Source organism: Cervus canadensis, chromosome 14, assembly GCF_019320065.1.
Source record: "Cervus canadensis isolate Bull #8, Minnesota chromosome 14, ASM1932006v1, whole genome shotgun sequence".
NCBI classification, from domain to species: Eukaryota; Metazoa; Chordata; class Mammalia; order Artiodactyla; family Cervidae; genus Cervus; species Cervus canadensis.
This window is the reverse complement of record NC_057399.1, coordinates 15,678,763-15,703,880: the sequence shown is the minus strand read 5'-3', so window position 1 is coordinate 15,703,880 and position 25,118 is coordinate 15,678,763. Positions and strand designations below refer to the sequence as shown.

Genomic DNA, 25,118 nt, shown 5'->3' with positions numbered 1-25,118 from the left:
TCATCAGATTGAAGATAATTGATGAGCTGATAAAAGATCTAGACCCTCAGAAAATCCCATGAGAGAAAGAATACTGGGAGCTTGGGAAACGATAAAGCATGAAGAGAGAAAATGCACCAACAGAAAATGGGACTATTTCCTTAACCCAGAATCCCTCCAAATATACTCTCCCTTCTCCATGGGTACCCGTTGCACAGAAAGAGACCACAACCCCCAGACTCCCCTGTGTCTAGGTCTCCACCAATGGACTGGTGATGGAAATGGCAGAGAAACTCCCAGTCACCTGCCTGGGAGCACACCCTTCCCCTGGACTCCCACTCTTTCCCTCTGGGAAGGAGGACTCCAGCCCCCCGGAGGCTGGGACTAGAGACCACAGGAGTAACTGTGGATGCCCAGAGCTGCACCAGTGGCCTGGGTCTCTGGGTCAGACGTGGGTAAGACATAAACCCTTTGTGGTCTCAGAGCCCACTGTATTGTTATGTGCTGTTATAGCAACTTAACCTCTACTTTACTATTACAGAAAACAGGGAAGGTGAGGCAGGAAGGAGAGAGACCAGCAAAAGTGAACAGCATGTTACGAACCCATCAGAGTCTCAAGTATAGAAACCTACTTCATTATGCAGGGAAGGGATGAGAGAGAAATCAGCTTCAGTAATTAGGCCTTTGCCATCCACTTAATGAGAAGAGGAAATATTTAACAAACTGTACATAAACATTATTTTGGCAAAAAGTAAACAAAATAATGTTGTTAAGTGTATAAAAACAAGACGATCTGGATAACAAATAAAAAATATTAAGACAAACTGCCAACAACTTGCTGGATCATGAGAAAACAAGGACATTATAAAATTCCTTAGGTGCTATTTTTAAACAGCCACAAAACCTGGCTTGAAGTTATTAACCATTATTTTTGAAAATAGAGCAGTCAATAATAGGTATATAAAGAATGAGCCATGCGGCCTTTTCAGGAGGAATCATGCATGGCAACTTATTAAAAGCGTAGGGTTACAGGTTCCATCTAATCAAATTAGTAGAAGCTTGTCCACAAAGATAAAGACCAGACTAATGACAGGCAGCAAGGGCTGCAGCTGTAGGGAAAGCCTTAATGAGAAAGATGGAGCAAAGTGCTGGGTGTGGTTGGCCTAAGTCAATTAATATAATAGATCAAATAAGTATTAATGAGATAAAACCAGCAGGCACCCCACCTTTCTTCTACAGGTTAATGAACTCCACAGCTTTGTGGATATCACCAGTCTTAGCACTAAACCCAAGTCACCTCCATTTCTTGAAATGTAAAGCCTGTAAAGGGAGACTATAGATTTGAAAATGCCAGGCTTCCCTAGAAAAAAAAGAGTATTCTGTCTCCCAGTGAATCACCAAGAAAAAATAAAGCTTTAACTTACAACCTCGAATCACAAGAGTACCCAAACAAAAGAATGAATCTTGGTTTAAGTCATGTTATGTTAGCTTCCCAAATAAAATCATCATTAATAAACCTTTGGTTACTTATTATTCTTCCTCTTGACTTCCTGATTAACTCAGAAGAGGTAATTAGGTCCTAGAGTACCAGGAGTCTGTGACCAAATATATTTATAAAATGAGAAGTGCATTTTAAAACTTCCTCTACAAATTTCTGAACTTTGCTTATAGAACCCACACCGATGATTAAAAACAATAAAGAAGAAGAAGGAAAACCACTTATTGGTACTAAAGCCTTTACTGTAATAAACCAAATATATTTACAATTTATACAAATGTTTAACCTTCAACAAAAATACAAAAAAAAAAAACATTTCACAAGATGCAAAACCAGGAAACAAGTTCATTGGAGACACCACTGATCTATCAAGGACAGACAGGAGGGGAGCCACAAGGAACAGAAAGGTAATCTCGGCAGACCTCACAGAAAGAAAAGGATGAACTCTGCCTGGGCCGGCAGGCTCCGCTCCTGGAGCCCGAAACCCTCACCCCTCTGTCCACGTTGCCTTGGTGCTCCGTTTGGTCTAGGTAGACCAGTGACCTTCTCTCGATGCGCTCGTTGCCTCCTCTTTGTAGATGCAAAGTAGTTTCGTGTCAAGGTTTGGAAACAGGTTTTCGTGTTTTTAAAGTTACGACTTTTCTATTTCTACAAATTCAAAACATTTTGGCCCAATTCAACTATAAACATTAAACCGCATAATGTTTTCAGTAGATGACTTCATAGACTGTAGCCTTCTTGTCCCCTGAGCCAGTGACAATGTATTTGTCATCCACAGAGATGTCACAGCTGAGCACAGATGAGGACTCTTTGGACTGGAAGAGAAAACAATGGACGTGTGTTTGGTGTGGAAAAGAGACGCTCCATGCCCTGTCCCTCCAAGGCACCTTCACTTCCAGCATCATCAGGAATACTGTAGTCCAACTGTTGCCATTCTAGGTGAGGATCACTGACTTACCTGGAATATACTAGCTCCATAGGGGGTCCTCCAAGCATTGAGGAGGTTATCTTTTCCAGTACTCACAAACCATTTACCTAGAATTAGCAAAAGAACAGGTAATAAGATCAAAATTCCTGGTATATACTAGCTACTTAATCAAACTCAGAGCATTGTTTAATTATGAACTATCACGCCCAAGGGTGTGACAGAAGTAGAGAGGGCAGGTTTTAAACATGGGCTCCACTGTGAACCATCTGTGACCTTGGATTTAATCAAAGCAGTGGCAGGGACCATGTCAGTCCCATTAGCCACTGGATACATGACAGGTAGCTTCACACCCAGCACGCAGTGGGTCCTCTGTCAATCAATGAAGTTGTTTTCTGTTAGTCTCCTTATGATAAATGGGACTAGAAAGGATTGAATGAGGAATCTAAGTTAAATGGCAGACAGGATATATGGCACATAGAATGTGGTCAGTAATGTGAAAGCTACTAATCCACCCCTTATCTCATGCATAAGTACTGGATTCCCCATGAACCTCTCTCCTCATTTTCCTTACTGCAGAGTGTAATGGTCTGGGCGCCCCTAAATGATCCCTTCTCTGATCATGGGCTCCTCATCCTGGTCAGTCCACAATGACCTCCTCTGCTCCTGCCCCATTCTCCTACAAATCCCCACCCATCCCCCTCAGAGGGGTACCTAACTGCCCTCCACCCACACTTCTGACTCTCTTCACTAAAAACAAACATGCGTCAAAACCATGTATTAGGCAATTTTATCGCCTGCTGACTTTTCTCAAATTAGGGAAACAGACCGAAACAGCCATCACTATGCTCTGAGGGACAATTTTAAGACAATAGAATGATTGCATCCAGCTGCTCAGAGAACAACATTTTTTCCAGATATGATCTCCACTGTATTTTTTTAGAAGTATTTTCCATTTCGGCCACCGGTGTCCTCTGGTTTCCTCTCAGCTGAACTCACCACAATAAGCAAATTTTAGGGACAGCACACAGCTCTCGTGGAGATGCAGCTGGTACTTGTCAGGTTTGTTCACGTGGAGGACTTCCACATTGCTGCTCTCCATGCCCACGGCCAGCCACTCCCCAGTCGGGCAATACCCAAGGGAGAATATCTACAAGAAGCAGAGAGGGTCACTGAGTACTTTGCCCATAGACCCGGGAAGTGAACAGACAACAGAGGGAAAACTAGCAAGGACAGGAGGACGTAATAAATAAGGCGCAGGCTGTGGCAAAGCCTACAGGACAAGCAACCCAACCCAGATAAGTCAAGTGTTAAAGACCTTTAAGGAACAACTTGGGAAGGAAGAACAACACTTGTTCCACGGGTGATGCAAACAAGAAATGTATCCTCAGGAACGAATAAAGGTATTCATGCATGTTGTCTAAAAGGGTTGTCTTTTTACAGTTAGTGGTGGTGGTCTACTCACTAAGTCATAACCAACTCTTGCGACCCCATGGACCATAGCCCTCCAGGTTTCTCTATTCACGGGATTTTTCAGGGAAGAATACTGGAGTGGGTTGCCATTTCCTCCTCCAGGGGATCTTAACGACCCAGGGATCGAACTCCACGTCTCCTGTGTTGCAAGTGGATTCTTGAAAGCCTGTCTTTTATAGATACCAACTGAAATACTTAAGGATGAAGTGATACAAGGTCTGGGATTTACTTTAACATAATCCAGTGTTTGGGGGCAGGGATGACACATGAGAAGGGTTGTGTTAGGAACTGAAGCTGGGTGATGGGCATATGGAGCTTATCATATAATTCTCTGTGCTCTCATATATGCTTGAATATTCTCTGTTCTCACATATATTTGAAATTTTTCATAAGAAGTTTTTTTATAAAAAAAGGCAGACCGAAAATAGAATCCTAACCATAATGGAAACAGGGCTGGAAGGGAACAGGGAAGACTATAAAGAACTCAACAAAATTTTGACAGGGACATGAAATTTAGTTGAATGTATAGTTGCATTCCATTTCTGTCCTATTTTTCTGAGTTGAATTATTTTTACTACCAAAAAAAAAGTAAGTAAATAAGTCATGACAAAATAAAACAATTCCACCATCAGAAAACACTTAACATGGCATGCACTGTCTTTCCCCAAATAGGCCTAGAGTTAGACACTTGATATCTAAATAATCTCCACAATGCACAATCAAAGTTGCCATTTTCCTATCATTTCAAAACTCCATAAATCTAGTCAGTCATGAGTCCAATTTCTAAGGGATGACTAATAAAACAGGCATCCACTGAGGTACCCCTGTATTTTTTAAGCTCCCTGATGAAAGTGAAATGAATTAACTTGTAGAGCTGTTGTGATTTTTCTCTACTCCTTGTGACATCCCTGCATATTTTTCAAGGTCTATTTATATGAGAATCAAATCATCTCTCACCCCTACATCAAAGGGTGAGAAGATGGACAGACAACACGTCAGACCCTGTACATTCTTCATGGCACAAATTCCTGCAGTGAATTCACCGATGAACAAAACAACTAACAAGTCTTACGCTACAGCATGTTAAAAGCCAGTCTGAGTGTTTCAGGGTGATCTGGGGGGTATACGTGTGTGCGTGTGTATCTCAGATGAAGGGCTGGTCTGCCTGTCTGGCTTCTGCCCTCCTGGGGGTGCGGCGGGGGTGGGGCCCCACACACGGAGCGCGGAGGGTCGCGGGCAGGGCCGGGCCGCACCTGGGAGGTGAAGTCGTGCTGCTGCAGCTGCCGCCCCTCGCGCAGGTCCCAGGACCGGACCGTGTTGTCCAAGCCGCCCGTCCAGAGTTTGGTGCCATCGTTCGAAATGTCAATACAGCTGGCCCCGTCCGTGTGGCCCTGGAATTGCCTGATAAAACAAACCAGACTGAATAATGATTTCCTGCCAGAGCTCAAGGTAAACACTGTTGTGTTGTTAGTTTTGGACTCGCCGGGCGTGTGTCATCTCCTCGGTGTCTGCTGATGTGCAAGATCAAACCAACCTTCTTCCCTTGAGGAGGAGAGGAAACGGCACCTGCAGATTCTCTTTTTCTTTTTTCGTGATCCAAGTGCTGAAGAAATGGAATGCTGTTTTAGGTCACCACACAGGAGAAGTTAAATACACTCCAAGAGCTATTCTTACAAATCTGTCTGGAAGGTGAAATTCCTCCCAGGTCTGAAAAAGTGTTTAAGTGTGAAAAGAAGGGGGAAAAAAAAAGACAAACACACAGAATCCCAAGTGTATTCCTTATAGAAAGAGGCAGGCCTCGCCTCTACTGCAAGGGCCTGTATCACCACATCATGGACTCAGGGCCCGGGGGCACATCCATTTCCATGAGTGAGTAACACAGAGATGGCCTTCGTGCCAGCAAAGCATGAGCTCATGTATTGACTCAACCTCGCGTTCTCTATTAGAAAAAGCCCTGCGTTAGGAAATCTGGACTCCCAGAGACAAAGGGGCATACCAGCCTCCTGACTCAGACGCACAGGGCAGAGAGAGCTGATTGCTGACTGACCCCTGGGCATGGTCCTGCCTGGAATCCCAGCACAAGGCCTTTGTTCTCTTAAAGGGGAATCTCATGCCTCAGTCAATAACTACCGCCAAAGACCCAGAGAACACGCTTGTGTATGCCAAGGAAAGGATGGGGCGGAGGGAGAGGGATGGACTGGGACTTTGGGATTAGTCGATACAAACTATTACATTTAGAATGAATAAACAACAAGGTCATACTCTGCAGCACGGGGAACTTCATCCAATCTCCTGAGATAAACCACAATGGAAAAGAATATAAAAAAAGAATGTATATATGTATCTAACTGAGTCATTCTGCTGAAGAGCAGAAATTAGCACAACATTGTAAATCAACTATACTTAAAAAAATAAATAAATAACACAATGAATCACCACCAAGAATGACCAACCAACATGGGTTTGCTGAGCACAGACGCTCTGCCAGGCCTCAGGTGGGGCTTGCTCAAGGGAGGGTGATGTAACCCACCACGGGGCTGATGGTGTGGGGGGTCGTGGGCCTGGTTTTGCAGACCAAGAGGGAGCAGGCAGGGGAGTGACTGGAATAGGTGAGAGGCGTTCCAAGGCTTGATCAGGATGGCAAACCAGGTAGACTCCATGAGAGAACTGCTTGGGAACTCAACACTCAGAGCAGTTTCCACTGCCTCTCCTTCCTGTTACCTTATTATTCCCACAGAGCTTCAAACTTTAAAGCTGAGCTTGGAATGTAAAGGGCATGGAGGAGAGGATGTGAGCTCCACTGCTGCCCTGAATTCTGAGACAAGATACAAAGCATTACTTCAGAAGTCTCTCTTCTGAAAACTACTCGGAACTTCCACCATGGTCTTCTCCCCCATGCACCCCAACTCTGTCCCTCAAAGTCCCAGCCTGCGTCCAAGGTGTCCCTGCTGGTCCCCCAGGCCTACAACAGTCCTACCCCACCTTTCCAAAGTGCTGCTTTTCCATCTTCAAAAAACTTGTGAAACCCAAGGACCTCCTTTTCATTTCAGCCTCTGAATTCTTCTTACCTCTGGAACTCATGAAATACCCGGACTCCTTGAGAACAACTGTTTCTCTGGGGACCTAAACACGTAGTGGGTGCTCATTTCTCCATCCCTCCATCCATCTATCAGCGCTGCACTAAGCCTCCTAGAAAGCAGCTTTGAGGGCTGTTCAGAACGTGCTGGGTCACAGAGATACACAGATATTCAACAGACTCTGCACTGCCCTGTCACACAGAGTGGCCACTAGCCGCGTGTGGCCAGTCCAGACGGAGAGACGTGTGAGGCCCGACCCCGTCATATCCAACAGGGGCTCACTCCCCGGGGGCTGGCACAGAGCGGGGGCTCAGAGCACACAAGAGGGCAGAGTGCCCGAACCCCTTTGCAGCTCCTCCCTGATAACATCAGGATAAAGTAGGGTGCAAGTGACAGGGGTTAAAGAGAGGAATACTTGAAAAGCACTTCAAATGAATATTTTGAAAGTGTATTTATTAAGTTTAAAAAAAAAAAAGCAGAAAACAAAGAAAAAAATAGCCAACAATCACGAGGTTAGAAGTTTGAAGTGGCTGTTGGCTCTGGCTCCAGTTGTTCACTTTGCTCATTCTGAGCTGCCCAGAGAGTGACCAAAAAAAATAAAATAACTGCAGACTGTCACCCACATGCAAGGACAGAGCCTGGTGTGGTAAGACTTGGTAGATTTCTACAGAAAAGGCTGAAGAGTGAGCTGCTCTAATGAGTTCCATGCTCTCTTCCTTTCCTCCAGCCCTTGGCCTGGAAGCATGGAAGGAGTTCTGCTAAGTAACCCAAGAGCCTAAAAACGCACCACACGCAGTGTTTCTAAGTGAAGATGAACTGTGACAAGAAAGGGCAAAACACAGGCCCATTCCGCCTTAGATGTTTAATCAGTGCTTCCTTTATTTATTCATTCATTTATTTTGGGGGTGAGTGGGGGGCTACTCCCTAGCTGTGGTGCATGGGCTTCTCACTGCGGTGCCTCCTCTTGCTGCGGAACACAGGCTCAGTAGTTGGGGCGCATGGGCTTACTAGTTGCCCTGTGGCATGTGGGATCTTCCCAGACCAGGGATCGAACCCGTGTCCCCTGCAGTGGCAGTCAGATTCTTAACCACTGGACCGCCAGGGAAGTCCAGTGCTTTCTTTTCAAAAGGCTTTTCTCTAACATCCCTGACATGAGCATCAACTTGGCCAGAGGGAGGGAGCTGGCCAGAGCCAAGGAGGGGACACAAAGGTGGCAGATTCCAAGTAGCTAGGCTTGTTCCTGGGGGAAATGACCCCTGGACAGGGCTTATTTAGTTATTGAGAAACACTGCTACTTTAAAACCATTTTGTGGCTTAAATTCATGGAATCTCTTCTAATGTTCTTTTGTTGATTTTCTGTTATCCTGTATCAGTTGGTTCCTGTTTGCACATATGAGGTTCCAGGCAAAGCCAAAAACATCTAGCGTTGAGGACCTTTTGTACCTCCATCTAATCCATGGTATTCTGCCCCTTGGCAAAGGCCAGGGATGTTTTTTAAACAAATCTGGCATGAAGAATAGGAACATCAGGGAGGTAAATATAAAGTCTGGGTGACACCCAAGCATGGCAGCAAGAGTGTAAGCCCCTGAGGGCAGCGACACGGTCCTGACACCCAGTTCTAAGCCTGGCCTCTGTGGGCTGAGAACCTGGGGGCAGGCAGAGAAGCAGGAGAAATGGGAGGAGGGGGCCTTTCTGACCCAAGGAATCCCAGCTTAGGAAACCACCCCCGCTCACCTCACCAGCGTCTGGTTGTGCAGGTCCCACACGGCGATGTTGCCGTCGCTGCAGCAGGAGAAGCAGACCTTGGAGTCGGGGCTGATGGCCAGGGCGTAGCAGGCGGGGGCCGAGGACGTCAGCTCTGCCTTGATGCGCGGGGTGGGAGCCGCCAGGTCCCAGATGGACAGGGTACTGGCTTCCCCTCCCACTATGAGAGTGCAGCCATCAGGGAGCAATTTGCAGGAACGGATGTAGTTATCCCTGTTCTGTGAAATAAACGTAATTCAATTGTTATAATGCATGACCAAGCAGCAACAATGCCGTGTTCTCTAACGGCTATCTTGGTTGTTGACTTAAAATGTGGTATTTCACGGATACTAGCAAAGCAAGCATTCTATAGTAAAGATCCGGTTCTGATGGCCACTGGCTCCTTCGGAGTGGTAAACAAAGCAACCTCACAGGACCGCTCAGTGCATGTGAAGGCTTACGTGTAACTCCCACTGCTGCTGAGTTTTCTGCTGAAGAGCCAAAGCGGAGGCCATCAGTACATGTACGGCGGGTGTACATGTACTTCTCCATGGAAAAAACCACTTTTCAAAGCTGGTTTAGAAATCTTTGACCTCATTACCCTGTTATTTACTATTTGGAAAATGCAGACTTGCTGCCTGGGTTTTGGTTTTCATTACTCTTAAGTCTCTCTGCCTAAGGCTTGTACCGTGTCTTCATTAGCCAGATGGATCCGTGTCTGGGAATTTAACACAGCTGCTTTCTCCAGTTGTAACCTGGCTGCTGTCATATTTAAGCCTTTCAATCCAGAGGCCAAAGAAATTAACAAAAGAAGGCATCTCTCCATCAAAACCAACACATTAGAAAGGAAGGTGAATTCTATAATGATCCCCCCGCCCCCGCCACCACCAACAAAGAAGTAACCACATCCCCAGCGGGAACAGCCAAAGTCTTTACTGTGCTTTAACCATGGCCTATTGTTCAAAGAGTGGAGAAACTGTAACCAGTGTGATTCTAAAAAAATGAGTGCTACAAAACTCTCCTAAGACCATAGAATGTTAAGCTGTGTTTAAGTATGTTTCCTCATGTTTAAGTTTCATTAATAGATATATGTTTAAGTTATTTGATTAAAAAAATAAATCAAGGACTATCCCAAAGAGCCTTTTCATCTCAAAACCACAGTCTGCCTTCTTCTTGGAAACACCCTCTCCAGAACCCTTGCTGTGTGCCAGGCAGGCTGTGGGTCAAGGACCACAAGGCAGCCTATAGTCTGCTCAAGGCCAATGGTACGTGGTCTGTGAATGGGTTCTGTACGTGGGTACTGTGTAAAGGACATGTCCCAACATGTTCTATGATCCCTAAAACTGCAACAGGGTATTCTCGCCCTGTGGGAGTGGGCATGGGGAGGAGGCATAGGTGCTTGAAGGGAGCACTCCCTCCCACCCCACCGCCCCCATTCTGCTGAAGGCGGCCCTGATTTCGTGCAGTGTGATCTATTAACTCTTTCCTGAAGTTAAGGTCATAAAACTCAGCCAGATCTCCCTGAAAACACAGCCCCTGTTCAGAATGGTTCTATGTCACGTTATCAAATGTTTACTCTTCAATATTTATCCAAAGGCTGCAGGGAAATTAAAAGTGGAGTGGAGTACAGGGCTCAGAGTCCAGGCCTAGCTGCGCTCCATCCATTAAACAGGACACCCCCTTCTGAACACACATTCAAACAAGAACAGCTTCTGTAAACTACCGTTGAAATATTTTTTTAAGAGAAATCCATCAACTCTGGGATTTAACCACTGAAATAGCAACAAATGAAACCTTCACGCTGAGGGGAGAGGGTGGGGAGAGCTAAATGGCTAACACAGGAAACAGAATGGGCTTCCATTTCCTCATAATGGGAATAAAACCCAGGCCCCGACAGCGATTTCCTTATTGAGTCTCCAGGGGGAAATTACCCTCGTGCACCGGCTCCTTCTCACTCACCAGACAGTCGAGCTGAGAGACGGGGCTCTTGTTGCCGGGGTGGCTGATGTCCCAGACCTTGACGCAGCCCTTCCCGCCCGTGTACACGTGTCGCGTGGGGTTGCTGATGGTCACCGCACACACCACCTCCCCATGGCTCAGGGTGTTGATCTGGCGAGCGTGTCGGGGGATGCCGGGGCCGATGAGGGCATCTGGGGGGAAGGGGACGGGCTGCATCTGACCGTCTGCGGTAACGTGGAAGGAGTATGCACTTTTGGAGATGGGATGATTAGGGAGAAGAACATGAGAGAAGACAGAAAAAATATTTATCATAGAGCAATTAATCATTACCACAGTATACTTCTATGAGAAAGACAAAAGAAAGATTCTTGCTCTGCTTTCCTTTTGAAAGCAATAGAAGTTGAAGTGTTTATTGATGGAACAAATGAAATAAACAATAGCCAAAGTCTAGGGTATAAAAAAAAATTGAATAATATTTAAAAATTTTATAAAGATCTTTAAATTGTGCTGCTTTATTTCATAAAAAAAATTCCTTCAAAAAAACACTAAATGTACTTTCAAATTACCATAAAATTCCTCCTTCTAGGTACCTAGTATAATTGTATGATTTCTTAGTACAATGTAAAATGATTATTTTTGCTGCTTAAGATGAAGCCCTTACGAGCTCATAATAATTACACGTGGTATAGTATATTTCAAAATCAACAGACAAAAACAGCTTTCTAAACGTACCAGTTTCATGTCTGGACTTAAAACTCTCTTCTGCGTAATTGACATACAATAATAAAAGAGAATGTCTTCAGTTACATGATTCTGTGACAAAGACTTCGAGTTTCCTCCTCAACTACCTCGCTGTCTGCTCTGGCCACAAAGCCCAGTTCTATCAACGGCAGCAACGCCCCCAGTAAAGGACGACCCCTCTCAGCGTCGCTCTGGCCAGGTGTGCCCGTGTCCTGTCTGAGGAGACGCAGGCGGCAGCTGCTGGGTAGCCCTCAGTCATAACCTGACAGAACGGGGATCTGGGGGATATGGAAACCGTCTGTACTTTCCGTACAAATTTGCTGTTAGCCTAAAATTGCTCTAAAAATAAGTTTATTAATTAAAAAAAAAAAAGAATTTAAAAAGAGAGAAGGGCCTTCTCTCTTCTTTCCCTCTTTTCTGCTAACTGAACTATGAGCATGATGACTGGAGCTTCCGTACCCTTTTTGGGTCACAACATGACTTTGAAGATGGAAATCAATTGCTGAGGGGCAGAAAACAAAATGATAGGATGCACAAACCCTGGAGACACTATTGGGGCTGTGATACCTGCCCTGGGCTGGCAGCCAGTATCTTTTATGGGAGAGAGAAATAAGCTATGTTATTTTGGCTATTATTTTCTCCCCTGTTAAATACAGACAAACCTAATCCCAGTGTACACTTGTTTCCAAACCCAAATCTTAAAGCATATTTTTTCTTTAACAATCTAATTACTTAAACTCCAAGCACTAATATATTACAGATACTATAAAATCTCTACAAAGAAAAGACCCTGTAGGGGATGGAAGAAATAGGAGTGATATTTCCCATCCACATCTGAACTAGGCACTTTGAAGACCACTGCTTTCACTTTCTTCTTATTCAAAGCATCACTTGGTAAGCTAGAAGTGCAACATTAAACCTCTATAAGTCTGCATGCATAAACAACAAATGAAGTATGTAGGGTTTTCTCCTTCCCATAACCCTCTAGGGTAAGTCTGGGCTCCTTCTGGAACTTATCATTGGCACCTTGAAGGCCCTTAACAGATCCTAAAGACCATAGGCATTAAATATAGAACTTAAATTTTCATTTTAATGCTAACTCAAAGTTTGAAAAATAACTAAGCATGCACAAAACTGAAAACTGATACAAGATATCAGGTTTCTACCTGCTTGCACATAAAACCCACATAACTTCTTAGCTTGAAAATAAAATATCTGACTCCTTAGACTCTAAGAATCTTAGAGTATGAAAAGGCAAAAGGAATCTTAGATATGTTATCTCCTGGCAAACTGTTCCAATAACTAATATTAAATGGCTATTTGGCCCAAATCCTTAACATTACCCTTAATTTGAATGACAGGATACACATGGTGGGAACCATGCAGAATGTCATAGGAAATAAATATGCAAATAAAACAATTAGAGATCAAGGCACTTACGTCACTAAACCACTAAATCTGTATTTTTTAATTGAAGTATAATTGATGTACAGCATTATGTAATTTACAGGCATATAACATATTGATTCACAACTTATAAAGGTTATACTCCATTTATAGTTATTGTAAAATATTGGCTATATTCCCTGCGTTGTACAATATATCCTCGTAGCTTATTTTACACATAATAGTTTGTGTCTCTTAATTCCCTACCCCATTTGTCCCTCCCCCACTTTCCTCTCCCCACTGATAACCACTGGTTTGTTCTCTACATCAGTTAGTCTGTTTCTTTTTTGTTATTAAATCTTCTATTTTTTAGCCCACAGTATCCTTGGGTGTTCTTAGTCCTTATCAAGTCCACATGATGTTTCAATACATGCACATTAGAATTAATTGAACCTATGCCATTTATTACAGGGTATTTGGAGTTGGAATCAAAAAGCATTGTGTTACTGCCCTTAAAGATAAGACCACAAGAACTGGGGTTGAAGTCTATCCACATTCCAAGTTATGTGACCCAGATACCAGGCACCACAATCTAGGTCTGAGGATAACAAATGAACGGTGGTCAACATGGGGAGAAAACTTGCTTCTTCGAGCTATCCATAATTTCTAAAGAATTACGGCAGATGTGAGGGTTAACTTTTCTGTTTGCCATAAATCAAGGTGGGCACTTCCAGGTAGGCAGTTTCTATCAGGTGCCATTTTAGCAATTTCTGGATTTTTAGGGAAGAAATTTTATCTGCTTCCCCTGGAACTGTGCTTATTATAGAGTTAAATGTTCCAGATTAAAACGGATGCACGAAGTACAGACGGAGAGCTGTATGCTTGTCTTTGGAAGACACCCACCTCTCTCCCAGGTGTCCTCTTCTTTAAACCACACAGGAGGTCTGTGATCATCATATTTAGGCAGTTTTAAAATTGATTCACAGTGCAGCGAACTGCTGCCAGAAGCTGTGAACATTTGTCCATCCCAGGGGAAACCCATACGATGTTAATACATCAGTCACAGGGGGCCTCAGAGGAAGCTGGCGCTGCCCGCTGTGCTGGAGAGCCTAATCAAATGAACAAACCCCAACGAGGCACAGGGCAGGTGCGGCTCACAGAGGGAAAGATGGAAAGGAAAAACCAGGGAAGCAAATGAAACAGCTTGGAATCTGTTATTCACCTCCAGGAAGAACAGGAGGGTCTTTGAGAAAGCCCGCTTCAATGGCACATCCTAACAATGTTGACGAGGTACCAGAAGGAAACTTTGCCTCTTTACTGACTGAGAAACTAGGAAAAGTAAGATCAACTAGGAGGGGGTATTTACAAATGGATAGTGTACATTTATAAATATTTCTCATGCCTGAATTTAGAAAGAGACCAGCCACAAAAGAATGCATATGGTATGACTGCATTGATAGAAGTTCACACACAGGCAGGATTTACCTCTGCTATTAGAAGTTGGGGTGGTGGCTCCCCCTGGGACTGGAAGAGGCATGGATAAGGTTTCTCGGGCGTTCTTTGTGCAAAGTCACTGGGCTATACACACATGATTTGTGTACTTTCCTATACATGTGCTTCGATTTTTAAAGCTTGTATTCATGGGAGGGAGACTCAAAAGGGAGGGGACCTATGGCAGAAACCAACACAATATTGTAATTATCCTCCAATTAAAACTAAAATAAAATTAAACAAATAAACAAAGTTGGATGCGTTTATTCCAGAAAAAGGGGAGGGGCTTTCCTGGTGGCTCAGGGGCAAAGAATCCATCTGCTGATGCAGCGGACACAGGAAGAGCCTTCACGCCGCAGCACAACCAAGCCCGTGGGCCCCAACTACCTGAGCATGAACACCCAGAGGCCGCGCTCAGCGACAAGAGAAACCGCCGCAATGAGAAGTCTGGACACGGAGACGAGACAGCAGCCCCCGCTCGCCACAACTGACGAAGGCCCACACACACCAGCGAAGACCCAGCACAGCCAAAGACAAACGAATAACTCTTTAAAAAGAAAAAAGAAGGGAAGAGGAGGACTCCTGACCACTGTGAGCTGGGTCCACAGCCAGGCTGAGAGCCCAGACCCTGGATTTAAAGGGGCGTGAGCTTCAGGGGCCCTGGCTCACAGCCTCAAAATCACTGACTATGGTCTTCCTAAGAAGTTTAACTACCTGCAGCCTATTATGTATCTGTTTCCTGATCGACGAGATAGAAATAATAATGAAACATAAGGGCCGCAGGGGTGGTAGCAAGGAAAAAAAAGGGCCACCAGCTGCAAAAGTGCAAAACACGTAACACTGTGCTTGACACCTGCAGGGCCCTTCGGGAAATGACAGCATCGATACTAAATGCCCGTGACTTAAAAAGAGAAAAGCGAGGCGATGCTGAACCCAGGGCTCTTATCGTGACCAGAGGACAAGTGTGACAGCCAGGAATGCGGAAAGGGAGGAAGGCGTGGGGTGGGAGCCAGGAAAGCATGAGGCCAGGAAAACCAGGATACCCATAAATCCTAAAAGGCTAGGTGGGGGGACAGCACAGGCAAAGACGAGTGGAGGATGTCTGGAGAGAGCATTGTGGTCAACTGCGGGGTAGAAAGGAGGAGCCTTGGGTGATGGGGCCTGGTTAGGGGCCACCTACCCACACCCCAGAGCCTCAGAGAGCTGAGTCCCCAGACCCGGCTGTCTGAATCAAGCACTTGCAGATCAGGATCTGATTCTGAAATCTGGTGGCAGACCTGAACAGAATAAAGCTCACTGGACATCACAGGTTTATTTATTTATTTTTTTTTGGAAGGACATCACAGATTTAAAACCTGAGTGAAACTGAACTCTTCTGGAACCAGGGACTCTTTACTCCTGGGGCACACAGCAGAGGTGGAGGCACCCCGGGTCCCTGCTGGTGCTGCGAACTGGGAAACGGCACTGCTTTTCCAGCAAGCAGGTTCTTTCCCCAGCAGACGGGCCCCTGTTCATAAAACCACACAGTGTTCTGTGGTCAGTGCTAGAGTTGTGGGTTCGCTGGAAGTAGGCAGAATCCAGCACACAGTAATGAAGAACCAGGGACCCCACGATGAAGGCTGTGGCCAAGACTCTGCTGCCTATTGACTTGGCCCTCCTGAGCGAGAATTTCTTGCTGTGTTAGCAGATATCAAAAAAAAAAAAAAAAATCTGATCAGATCAAAACCATCACTCACTTTTTATGGCTCACCAAGTCTTCACGATTGAGTGCCTATGAGCCGCAGTTCACGTGACCATCTTGTAGCCTAAATTCCCAGCCGTGTGGCACAACAGGCCAGTCCCCTAAAATATCGCAGGCTGTCACATCTCCACGTTGTGCACAAACTGTTCCCTCCTGCCTAGAATAGCACCGCCTCCCCTTCGGTGCGCGTCTCCTCCCCACTCTCGCGGCTTGCCTCGACTCCCCAGGTGCCGTGAGTCCTTTCCTGGCGCCCTGATTCAACATAAATCGGTATCACGCTGAGGACAACTGCCCACAGTGATATCTGTCTCATTTCCGAGCCCTCTGGGGACAGGTGGGATGACTGCACCAGTGAGCATACAGCTGGTGCTCAGCAGAAGAATCTGAATGTCTCAACTCATTAACTGCTACCTAATCACTTACGCATCGAGGCATGAAAGACTGCTCCAGTAAGGAAAGTGAGCCACAAAAAGGTGGGGAGTCCTCTAACCACTTGGGCTCTGCCAGCCAACTTTCCCAAAGAACTTATACCAAATGTGCCTAAGAGGTGGTTTCTCAAAGGGGAGAGGCAGTCCCAGAGATACAAAGCTGATGAAGAGCAGAACAAGAGGCAACGAGAACAGTAACTGTGAAATTCACAGGCCACCCCATCAGCAGAACCCGGTGGATACGAGACCCCGCAGACATCAGCCGCAGCAGAAGTTGCCGAGGGTCACATGTGACAAGTTGGTTCCAGAGTCTGGGTGCTGAAGAGCATACAGTGAAGCTCAGGAAGTGAGAGGACCCAGGCCAGAGTTTCGGTTTAGTCACTAGTGAGACGTGGGGGCCATATAGAACTCATCTGGGTTGCGTTTCCCTATTTTTACAGCATGCTGTGACAAAACATACCCTGTAAATGTGACTGATGAGGTGTGGGGGAAATGATGTCACGTGGGAAAGTACTTGCAGGAAAGTAGGAAGCCTAACATAGATTCAACCTTTGGTTCCCATGTCACAGGAGGCAGCTCGCCATCCCGTATTATCTACAGAGGAGGGACAGTAGGACAAGACAGCATGCATAACAGGTCCAACTCAGCTCATACTTAGGAGGGGTCAGCCAATCACAGAAGCGGGGCTCTAACCTCTACCTCCGCTTCCAAGTCAGCACTACTTTTGACACTCTCGCCTCAAGAGGGGCCGTGGGCATCATCCATGCGCTTCATGAAGGAGCCCCGAGGACTGAGGGCTGTGGCATCTAGCTCATTCTAAGACAGATGAGAATAATGTTAAGTTATGATTTTGGATGATGCTCTCAGCATCAAGAACTAGCAGAGTGAAGGTGGCGGCTGGGACTGCTGGGATGTGGACTCAGAAGAAAATCAGAGCCATATTATTCTAAGATTCAGGGGGGGAAAGTCCTCAGGTATATAATTCATCTACTAATGATAAAAATCTTTCTTTGCCAATCTAACAAACTCTACCTTTAATATTTTTTTTAGGGTCTGCATGCCTAACTTGGAACATCTGTTAAATCCTTTACTTCTTTCACAGGATTTTCCCAGTTTGGCCTCTGAGCATACTCCCAAACAGCAAACATGCAGATCAAGCCACAGTCCTCACCCCACTTGAAGACAGCATTTCTACATCAATGGAGGGCTTTAGTAACAAAATACAAAGAGAGGACATTGAACTATTAAGATGGGAGACTTTTTTCCCTTATTTAGTTGAATACACAGCTATCCTCATATTTTATAAAGGGGAATGCAGAACTTTTTAAAATGGATATAAAAAAAAATTACTAGACAAAGTAAAGAAGAAGAGATGGTCTAGCTGATATACTAGAAGTTCTCTGATCAAAGTCTGCATTGATGATTCTAAGAACCTTCTCCTCCATCAATGAAAAGTTTCCAAACTGTAAATGTGCTGGGGCAGCAACAGGGCTCCTATGCAGGACCAGATGCAAACCAAGAGACACGTGGATGAAAAGGAAGACAAAGATAGAGATAAGTTTAAAATACAGCCACTTCAAAGGTCCCTTCAAAAGTCCTGGCAAAGGAGCCAAGCACTGAAGGTAAATAGCAGTATTCACTTAACAGATAAGACAAACTACGCCTAGTAAGCTGGATGCCATTTCTGAAGAGGTAAAAAAGGGAGACAAAAGGAAGGGATGATTGTCCAGCAGCTAAACATAACTCGCATCAAAAGGAAAGGACTCACACTTCAGTATAATCCTAAGAAACTAGGTACACAGTCCTAAACCATTCAAAGGTAGAAAAACAGAAGTTAAACTCAAACACACGTGGTGACAATATAGCACAAAATAAGCATGTTCCTTTATGCACTTAATAGACAAAAAAAAGTACCCAAGTATCATAATAAGTAAAAGGGGGAGGCTGAATTGATCTCCAAATCCACTAAATAAATCAAGTGTAGAATCTAGACATGGTCAGCATAGGGATCAGAAGCAAGATCAGGAGTGGAGAGGAGGGGGAGGGGACTGGCCACAGAAACGTCTTCTCAGCTAGAAGCTGGATGGCCTTTTTTCAATGCTGCAAAACGTATTTTCTTAAGAGGCAATTTTACCCCAAGTGTAGTTTAGATTTTCTCTTCCCATTAGGCTCCAACTCCAAAAAGGCAGTTTAAAAGGTTTATTTAAACACTAAACAAGTGGGTGGAAGATTTCTCAATTACACGTCTAGCATTAAAACACAGGGTGAGGGAACTTGGAACTTAGCTGGAATCTTGAGTCAAACTATTATTAGTGTGCGTTACAACTGACCTCTAGATGTTATTATTCGAGGCAAGTAGACCTCGGCCCCAAGTATTTGTGGGGAGGAAAGCGGTGCCCTTGGGCCAGGAAAAAACATCTTGAGGGGAGGGAGGCACAAAGTATAACAAAGATGTCAATCTGTCTAAACTTCAGGTTTCTTTTTTTATCAGTGAGCTCCACAGAGTTCAGGGAATAAATTTCCTAAAACTCAAAGTAAGTTCAAATTAAGTCGACAAAACGCAGCAATTAAATTTCGCCTTGAGGGTTTGGAAACACAGTCAGGGCAACCGCTTATAAATCAGCATTGCATGTCTCTAAAATGCAAACTGCATTCTCCCTTGGAAAAGGATGAATCATAGGGCCTTACACAATCCTGGGCTCATCCCCACCTTGTCAACGCGGCAAGCATTTGTTTACTGGCTATCAAGGCTCAAGGGAACAAGAGGACTTCAGAAGCTTTAATTCTAGTGGGGAAGAAGCAAATAGAGATAGGACTTGTACACATGATTATAATTCAAGGCCTAAGTGTGGAAAGTGTCACAAGACTTACAAGGAAGGGGCTGGTGGAGAGAGATCATATGTGGGAAAGGCATCAGCAAAGGCTTCTGGGAGGTGGCAGCAGCATGAAGTGGTCTTTAAAGGAAAGAAAATATTTCTACAGGAACAGGTAGAGACAAATTAGAGGGGAAGTTGCTCCAGGTAGGAGGAGGGCCATTCACGGAATACAAGGTTATCCCATTCAGCCAGAGCATGAGATGCGATGCATATAGGACATGAGGCTGGAAAAACAAGCCGAGGTGACTCTATCAGAGGGATTGCATCAGGAGATTATATGCACCTTTTACAGATTTCTGAGCAAGAAACAGACAAGATCAGATACATATTTCATTAACGGAAACTCTCGCCTACAATCTTGGTGAGGATTTTAAGAAATAAGAAGACTGGATAAAATGGAAAGCACCAAAACCTAAAGTCTGAGTACAGCTGTAAGAACTGGGATGATGCCTTCAACAAAAAGAAGTCAAGAGAAGTTAGAAGTGGGAGAGAGAAAAATGTCCAGGTTGGTTGGGAAAGCCTACTGAGATCTTAGATCACGCTGACATCAAAACAAGTACAGAACAGTGGCAATGTCAAGCTCTTTGATAAGAAAGAATGGAAGACCACAGGGCCTTTGCATATGCTGGTTTCTCTACCTAGAGGCTTATGCCCTTCCCCTTCAAACTCTTCCTTAAGGTTAAGAGAATTTTCCCTTAACCCTCCAAATGGGATCAGCCTTTCAGAGCTTCAGAAAACAATACTCTGTCACAGTTCTTGTTGCTGTCGTTCAGTTGCTGAGTCATGTCTGACTCTTTGAGACACCATGGACTACAGCACAACAGGCTCCTCAATCCTTCACTATCTCCCTGAGTTTGCTCAGATTCATGTCCATTGAGTTGGTGATGCTATCTAATCTTATCCTCTGCCACCCCCTTTTCCTTTTGCATTCCATCTTTCCCAGCATCAGGGTCTTTTCCAATGAGTCAGCCCTTGGCACCAGGTGGCCAAAGTACTGGAGCTTCAGATTCAGCATCAGTCCTTCCAGTGAATATTCAGGGTTGATTTCCTTAGGATTGACTGGTTGGATCTCCTTGCCATCCAAGTGACTCTTAAGAGTCCTCTCCAGCATTGCAATCCAAAAGTATCAATTCTTTGGCACTCAGCTTTCTTTATGGTCCAACTCTCACATTCATACATGACTACTGGAAAAACTATAGCTTTGACTATATGGACCTTTGTTGGCAAAGTGATGTCTCTGCTTTTTAAAATGCAGTCTAGGTTTGTCATAGCTTTCCTTCTGAGGGGCAAGCATCTTTTATTTTCATGGCTGCAGTCACCATCCACAGTGATTTTGGAGCCCAAGAAAATAAAATCTGTCACTGTTTCCACTTTTTTCCCCTTCTATTTGTCATGAAGTAATGGGACTGGATGTCATGACCTTAGTTTTTTGAATGCTGAGTTTCAAGTCAGCTTTTTCACTCTCCTCTTTTACCTTCAGCAAGAGGCAATTTAGTTCCTCTTCACTTTCTGCCATTAGAGTGGTATCATCTGCACATCTGAGGTTGTTGATATTCCTCCCGGCAATCTTGATCCCAGCTTGTGATTCACCCTGCCTGACATTTCGCATGATGTACTCTGCATAGAAGGTAAATAAGCAGGGTGACAATATACAGCCTTGTCGTACTCCTTTCCCAATTTTGAACCAGCCAATTCTTCCATGTAAGGTTCTAACTGTTGCTACTTGACCTGCATACAGGTTTCTCAAGGCAGTCTGGTACTCCCGTCCCTTTAAGAATTTTCCAGTTTATTGTGATCCACACAGTCAAAGGCTTTAGTGTAGTCAATGAAGCAGAAGTACATACTTTTCTGGAATTCCCTTGCTTTTTCTACGACCCAGTGAATGTTGGCAATTTGGTCTATGGTTCCTCTGCCTTTTTTAAACTTAGCTGCTAGAACTGGAAGTTCTTGGTTCAAGTACTGCTGAAGACTAGTTTGAAGGATTTTGAATATAAACTTGGTAGCATGAAATGAGCATAATTGTATATGGTAGTCTGAATCTTCTTTGGCACTGTCCTTCTTTGGGATTGGAATGAAAATGGACCTTTTCCAGTCCTGTGGCCAAATTTGCTGTGCAAATATTGAGTGCAGCACTTTCGCAGCATCATCTTTTAGGATTTTAAATACCTCAGATGGAATTCCATCACTTTCACTAGCTTTGTTCATAGTATTTGCTTCCTAAGGCCCACTTGACTTCACACTCCAGGATATCTGGCTCTAAGTGAGTGACCACACCACTGTGATTATCCGGGTCATTAAGATGTTTTTTGTAGAGTTTTTTCCTGTGTATTCTTCCTACTTCTTCATAATCTCTTCTGCTTCTGTTTGATTCTTGCCATTCCTGTCCTTTACTGAGCCCATCTTTGCATGAAATGTTCCCTTGATATTTCCAATTTTCTTGAAGAGATCTCTAGTCTTTCCCGTTCTATTGTTTTCCTCTATTTCTTTGCACTGATCATTTAAGAAGCCTTTCTTATCTCTCCCTGCTATTCTCTGGAACTGTGCATTCAGTTGGTATCTTTCCCTGTCTCCCTTGCCTTTCACATCTCTTCTTTTCTCAGCTATTTGTAAAGCCTTCTCAGACAACCACTTTGCCTTCTTGAATTTCTTTCTCTTTTGGATGATTTTGGTCACTGATCTCTGTACAATGTCGTGAACCTCTGTCCATAGTTCTTCAGGTACTCCATCTACCAGACCTAATCCCCTGAAACTATTTGTCTCCTCCACTGTATAATCATAAGGGATTTGACTTAGGTCATACCTGACTGGTATGGTATGGTCACAGCTATCTCAATTTAATTACACATTTATTTTGGTGATTACTTGATTAAAACCATCTCCCCATCATCAGGCTGTGAGCTCCCAACAGGGTCCTCTCGCCTATTCAGCAAACTTGGATGACATCTGTAGAAGAGAGGAAAGTGAGTGGAGGGACTGACAGACGGCCTAGGAACCTGAAATCATATCCTGTAAGTCAGGGCTGAAGCAACAGACATACTTAGCCGGAAGACACAACTGGTGGAGAGATGTGGTCTCCAAAGATCTCAAGAGCTGTCTGTCCTAAGAAGGATAGATTAGTGGAGCACTCTGTGGTCCCAGGGAGTGGGTAAGAACAGGATTGACAGGTAAAAGTTCCAGGGAGACAGAGTTCAACTCAAGGGCTCAAAGAGTTTTCAAAGGGCCAGGGAAAATGAGCTGACATCACTAGAGAAGCTGGGTCAGAGATGCTCAGACACTTGGTGAGGCCATTATAGGAAACTTGAACCACAGATGAGCAGCCACACTAGAGGCACTTCTAAGGTCCCTCCAACCCTAAATGAACGCTCCCGGCTGTACCACACTTCTCAGACACTCAACCATCTGCCCGTGAATTGTCAAGCTCCTTCTCTGTGCTGGGAGCCTGCTGTCCCCTATGCCTGCAACAGCCCACCCTCCCAGCTCCCTCTGCCCAGCTGGCTTATCCTCTTGCGTGAACTTCAGCTTTCTGTGTATCCACCCTACCCCAAGGAACCCATTACCAACTCTATCACTCTTCACCTGTCTGCCTATCACCATTGTTCTGCCTTCATAGCACTTAGCACTTGTCACAAATATAACTCGAGTATTTATTGTTTCTTTAAGGTTCACCCAATATCAGTAGCCCCCCCAGAGACAGGAAGACCAACATTGTCTTTCCTGGGGCCTGCTGGGTACCTAACACACAGTTCTCCATCAAACATCTACAAAGAGCTTCCATTTGCCCTTTCCAATCATTATTTCCATTGGAATTTCTCAGAGAAAGACACTGGAAAATTTGTACCACTTTGTTCACCCTACCCTAGACATGGTGGCTTGTCACCATTTCTCTTATGAGCCTCAGACAGCACTGCTCAGCATGGTTGGCAAACATTCACTGTTGCCCCTGGTGAGGTGCCCACTCTCCCAGAGACTTTTACACAGCAACTCAAGTCAATTCACGACTGCTGTCTCTTGTAATAAAACACTGGGACTGGTATTTTGTATCTTCTCCCCCTTACTCATCTTTATTTATCTCTTATAGGAGTCTCAATCTTTGTCATTTCAGGGAAAAACTGGTCTGTCATCATAGCTGGTTTGAACAGCGCTGCGTCGGGCAGTATGACCTTACTAAATGATGAGAACAGTATGTCTTCTCAAACTACTTAATGGATTAATACATGGACTAAGACTGCATAGCCCAGATTCTGGACAGTGGGCAAGTTCAATTTTCCCTCTGCTACCAATTAATTTGATCTTCCTCCCGTAATATCTTAAAAGATATTACCTTAATCTTGAAAGAGAATCCAAAAAGCATCTTAACTGTTTTAGAAAGTAGTGACCCCTCTGATCCACAGACCAGTGCCCTTTTTGATCAAGGGGAGAAAACCACCGTTACACATGAGTCTCACAGCTTTGCCTCTCAGTCTGCTGTTGCGGTCTGAGCCGTGAACACAGGGAAGTCCAAGGTGCTGGCAAGTCAAGAACATGACTATTTTGGCTCTAAGAAGCGTGTTCACTTAAGGTGTAAACTTGGTGTCTAATTGCACACACAATTGTTAGGAACTGGGGGTGCATTAACCATCCCTCACACCAGCCTTCAGGACCAACTCTGTGGCTCTCAGCTCTGCCCACCCCACCCCTCCTTCGTCACATTTCACATCCAGGGTGGGGTCCTGGACACCACCCCCCCCCCCCACAGCTCTGACTGCAGAAACTGGCTTTCCCTAATGGTTAGTTGAACTTGGCCTTACTTGCTTAATATTTCCCTGAAGATTCATCAGTTACTATTAATTATTGTCTCTTGGCTCAACAGTACTCATCTGCCCTTTATCCACTCACCAGATAGAAGGACACATGACAGCTAGCTGCTCTGCCAGCAACCACAAGTAAGAAATACCGATAAGCACCCAGAGACCTTCCTAAGAAAACACAACACAGTGGTTCACAGGTAGGTTTCAGTCAGAAGAGATCTCCCAGCCAAGAAAGTATTTGCAATATTGCCCCACTTCCCAGCCCTGCTCTTCCCTGGGCCAAGATGTCACTGTAAACTCTTAACGTCTCTACTAGTTCCTAGCACACACCAAAGCTTCAGTTCATCATGAGTCAAATTATTGTGAGATAGATATCAAAATGCAGGAAAAGAGGAGCAGTGGGAATCTGCCTTCTAAAAGCAGGTGATATGGTAAGGATTTCTGTCTTCTGAAGCAAGGCTGCAATAAAAACCACACAAGGATGACCAGGTAGTCGAACGGACTGCTCAAAATAATGCAGTTTGCAACAGACGTGTAAATAATAGGTGAATGCAACTGTTCGAAAGTAAAGGGTATAAGCAAAAAAAAAAACCCAAAAACTGAAGGCCTGTGACAGGCACCTCTTTTGGGAGAAAAAAAAAAAAAAATCAGTGAATTGGAACCAGCTTTCTGCCATCTTCTACCTTGGGAAACAAGAGTGTTTGCTGAGAAGTAAGACAGACTCTCGCACTTCAAGCTTGCTTTGTACAAAAATGGAGAACTTTAAGAATTATGTGAAATCACATTTCTAACTACTAACATATTATGGAAAACAGGTGATTTTCAGTGACTCTGGAAGAATAATCCACAGGGCTTTTCAAATTCTGAATGCTCTTTTGCCCTTTAATCTACCTCTCACTGCTTCCCATCATGCCATATTACACTTTATAATCCTGGCTCTCAGAGGAAGGCACCCAGCAAAACTTCACTGTGGGTGGGTGGCAGGGGGGAGGGGGGACTCCCCCCACATTTCAC

At 44.6% G+C, this 25,118-nt stretch overlaps 1 protein-coding gene across 9 annotated transcripts in view; it reads right to left on the bottom strand.

Moving 5' to 3' along the window:
• Positions 1-1,698: 1,698 nt before the first annotated feature.
• LOC122452850 (transducin-like enhancer protein 1) overlaps positions 1,699-25,118 on the bottom strand; it is a 91,404-nt gene continuing 67,984 nt past the window's right edge. For all 9 annotated transcript variants that reach the window (XM_043486568.1, XM_043486569.1, XM_043486570.1 and 6 more), the window contains 6 exons: positions 10,655-10,904; positions 8,687-8,934; positions 5,129-5,276; positions 3,402-3,552; positions 2,436-2,512; positions 1,699-2,292 (listed from right to left, as the gene is read on the bottom strand). In XM_043486568.1, coding sequence (XP_043342503.1) covers positions 2,185-2,292; positions 2,436-2,512; positions 3,402-3,552; positions 5,129-5,276; positions 8,687-8,934; positions 10,655-10,904 — 982 coding nt within the window. In that variant the 3' untranslated portion in view covers positions 1,699-2,184. The remainder of the gene's footprint in view (positions 2,293-2,435; positions 2,513-3,401; positions 3,553-5,128; positions 5,277-8,686; positions 8,935-10,654; positions 10,905-25,118) is intronic.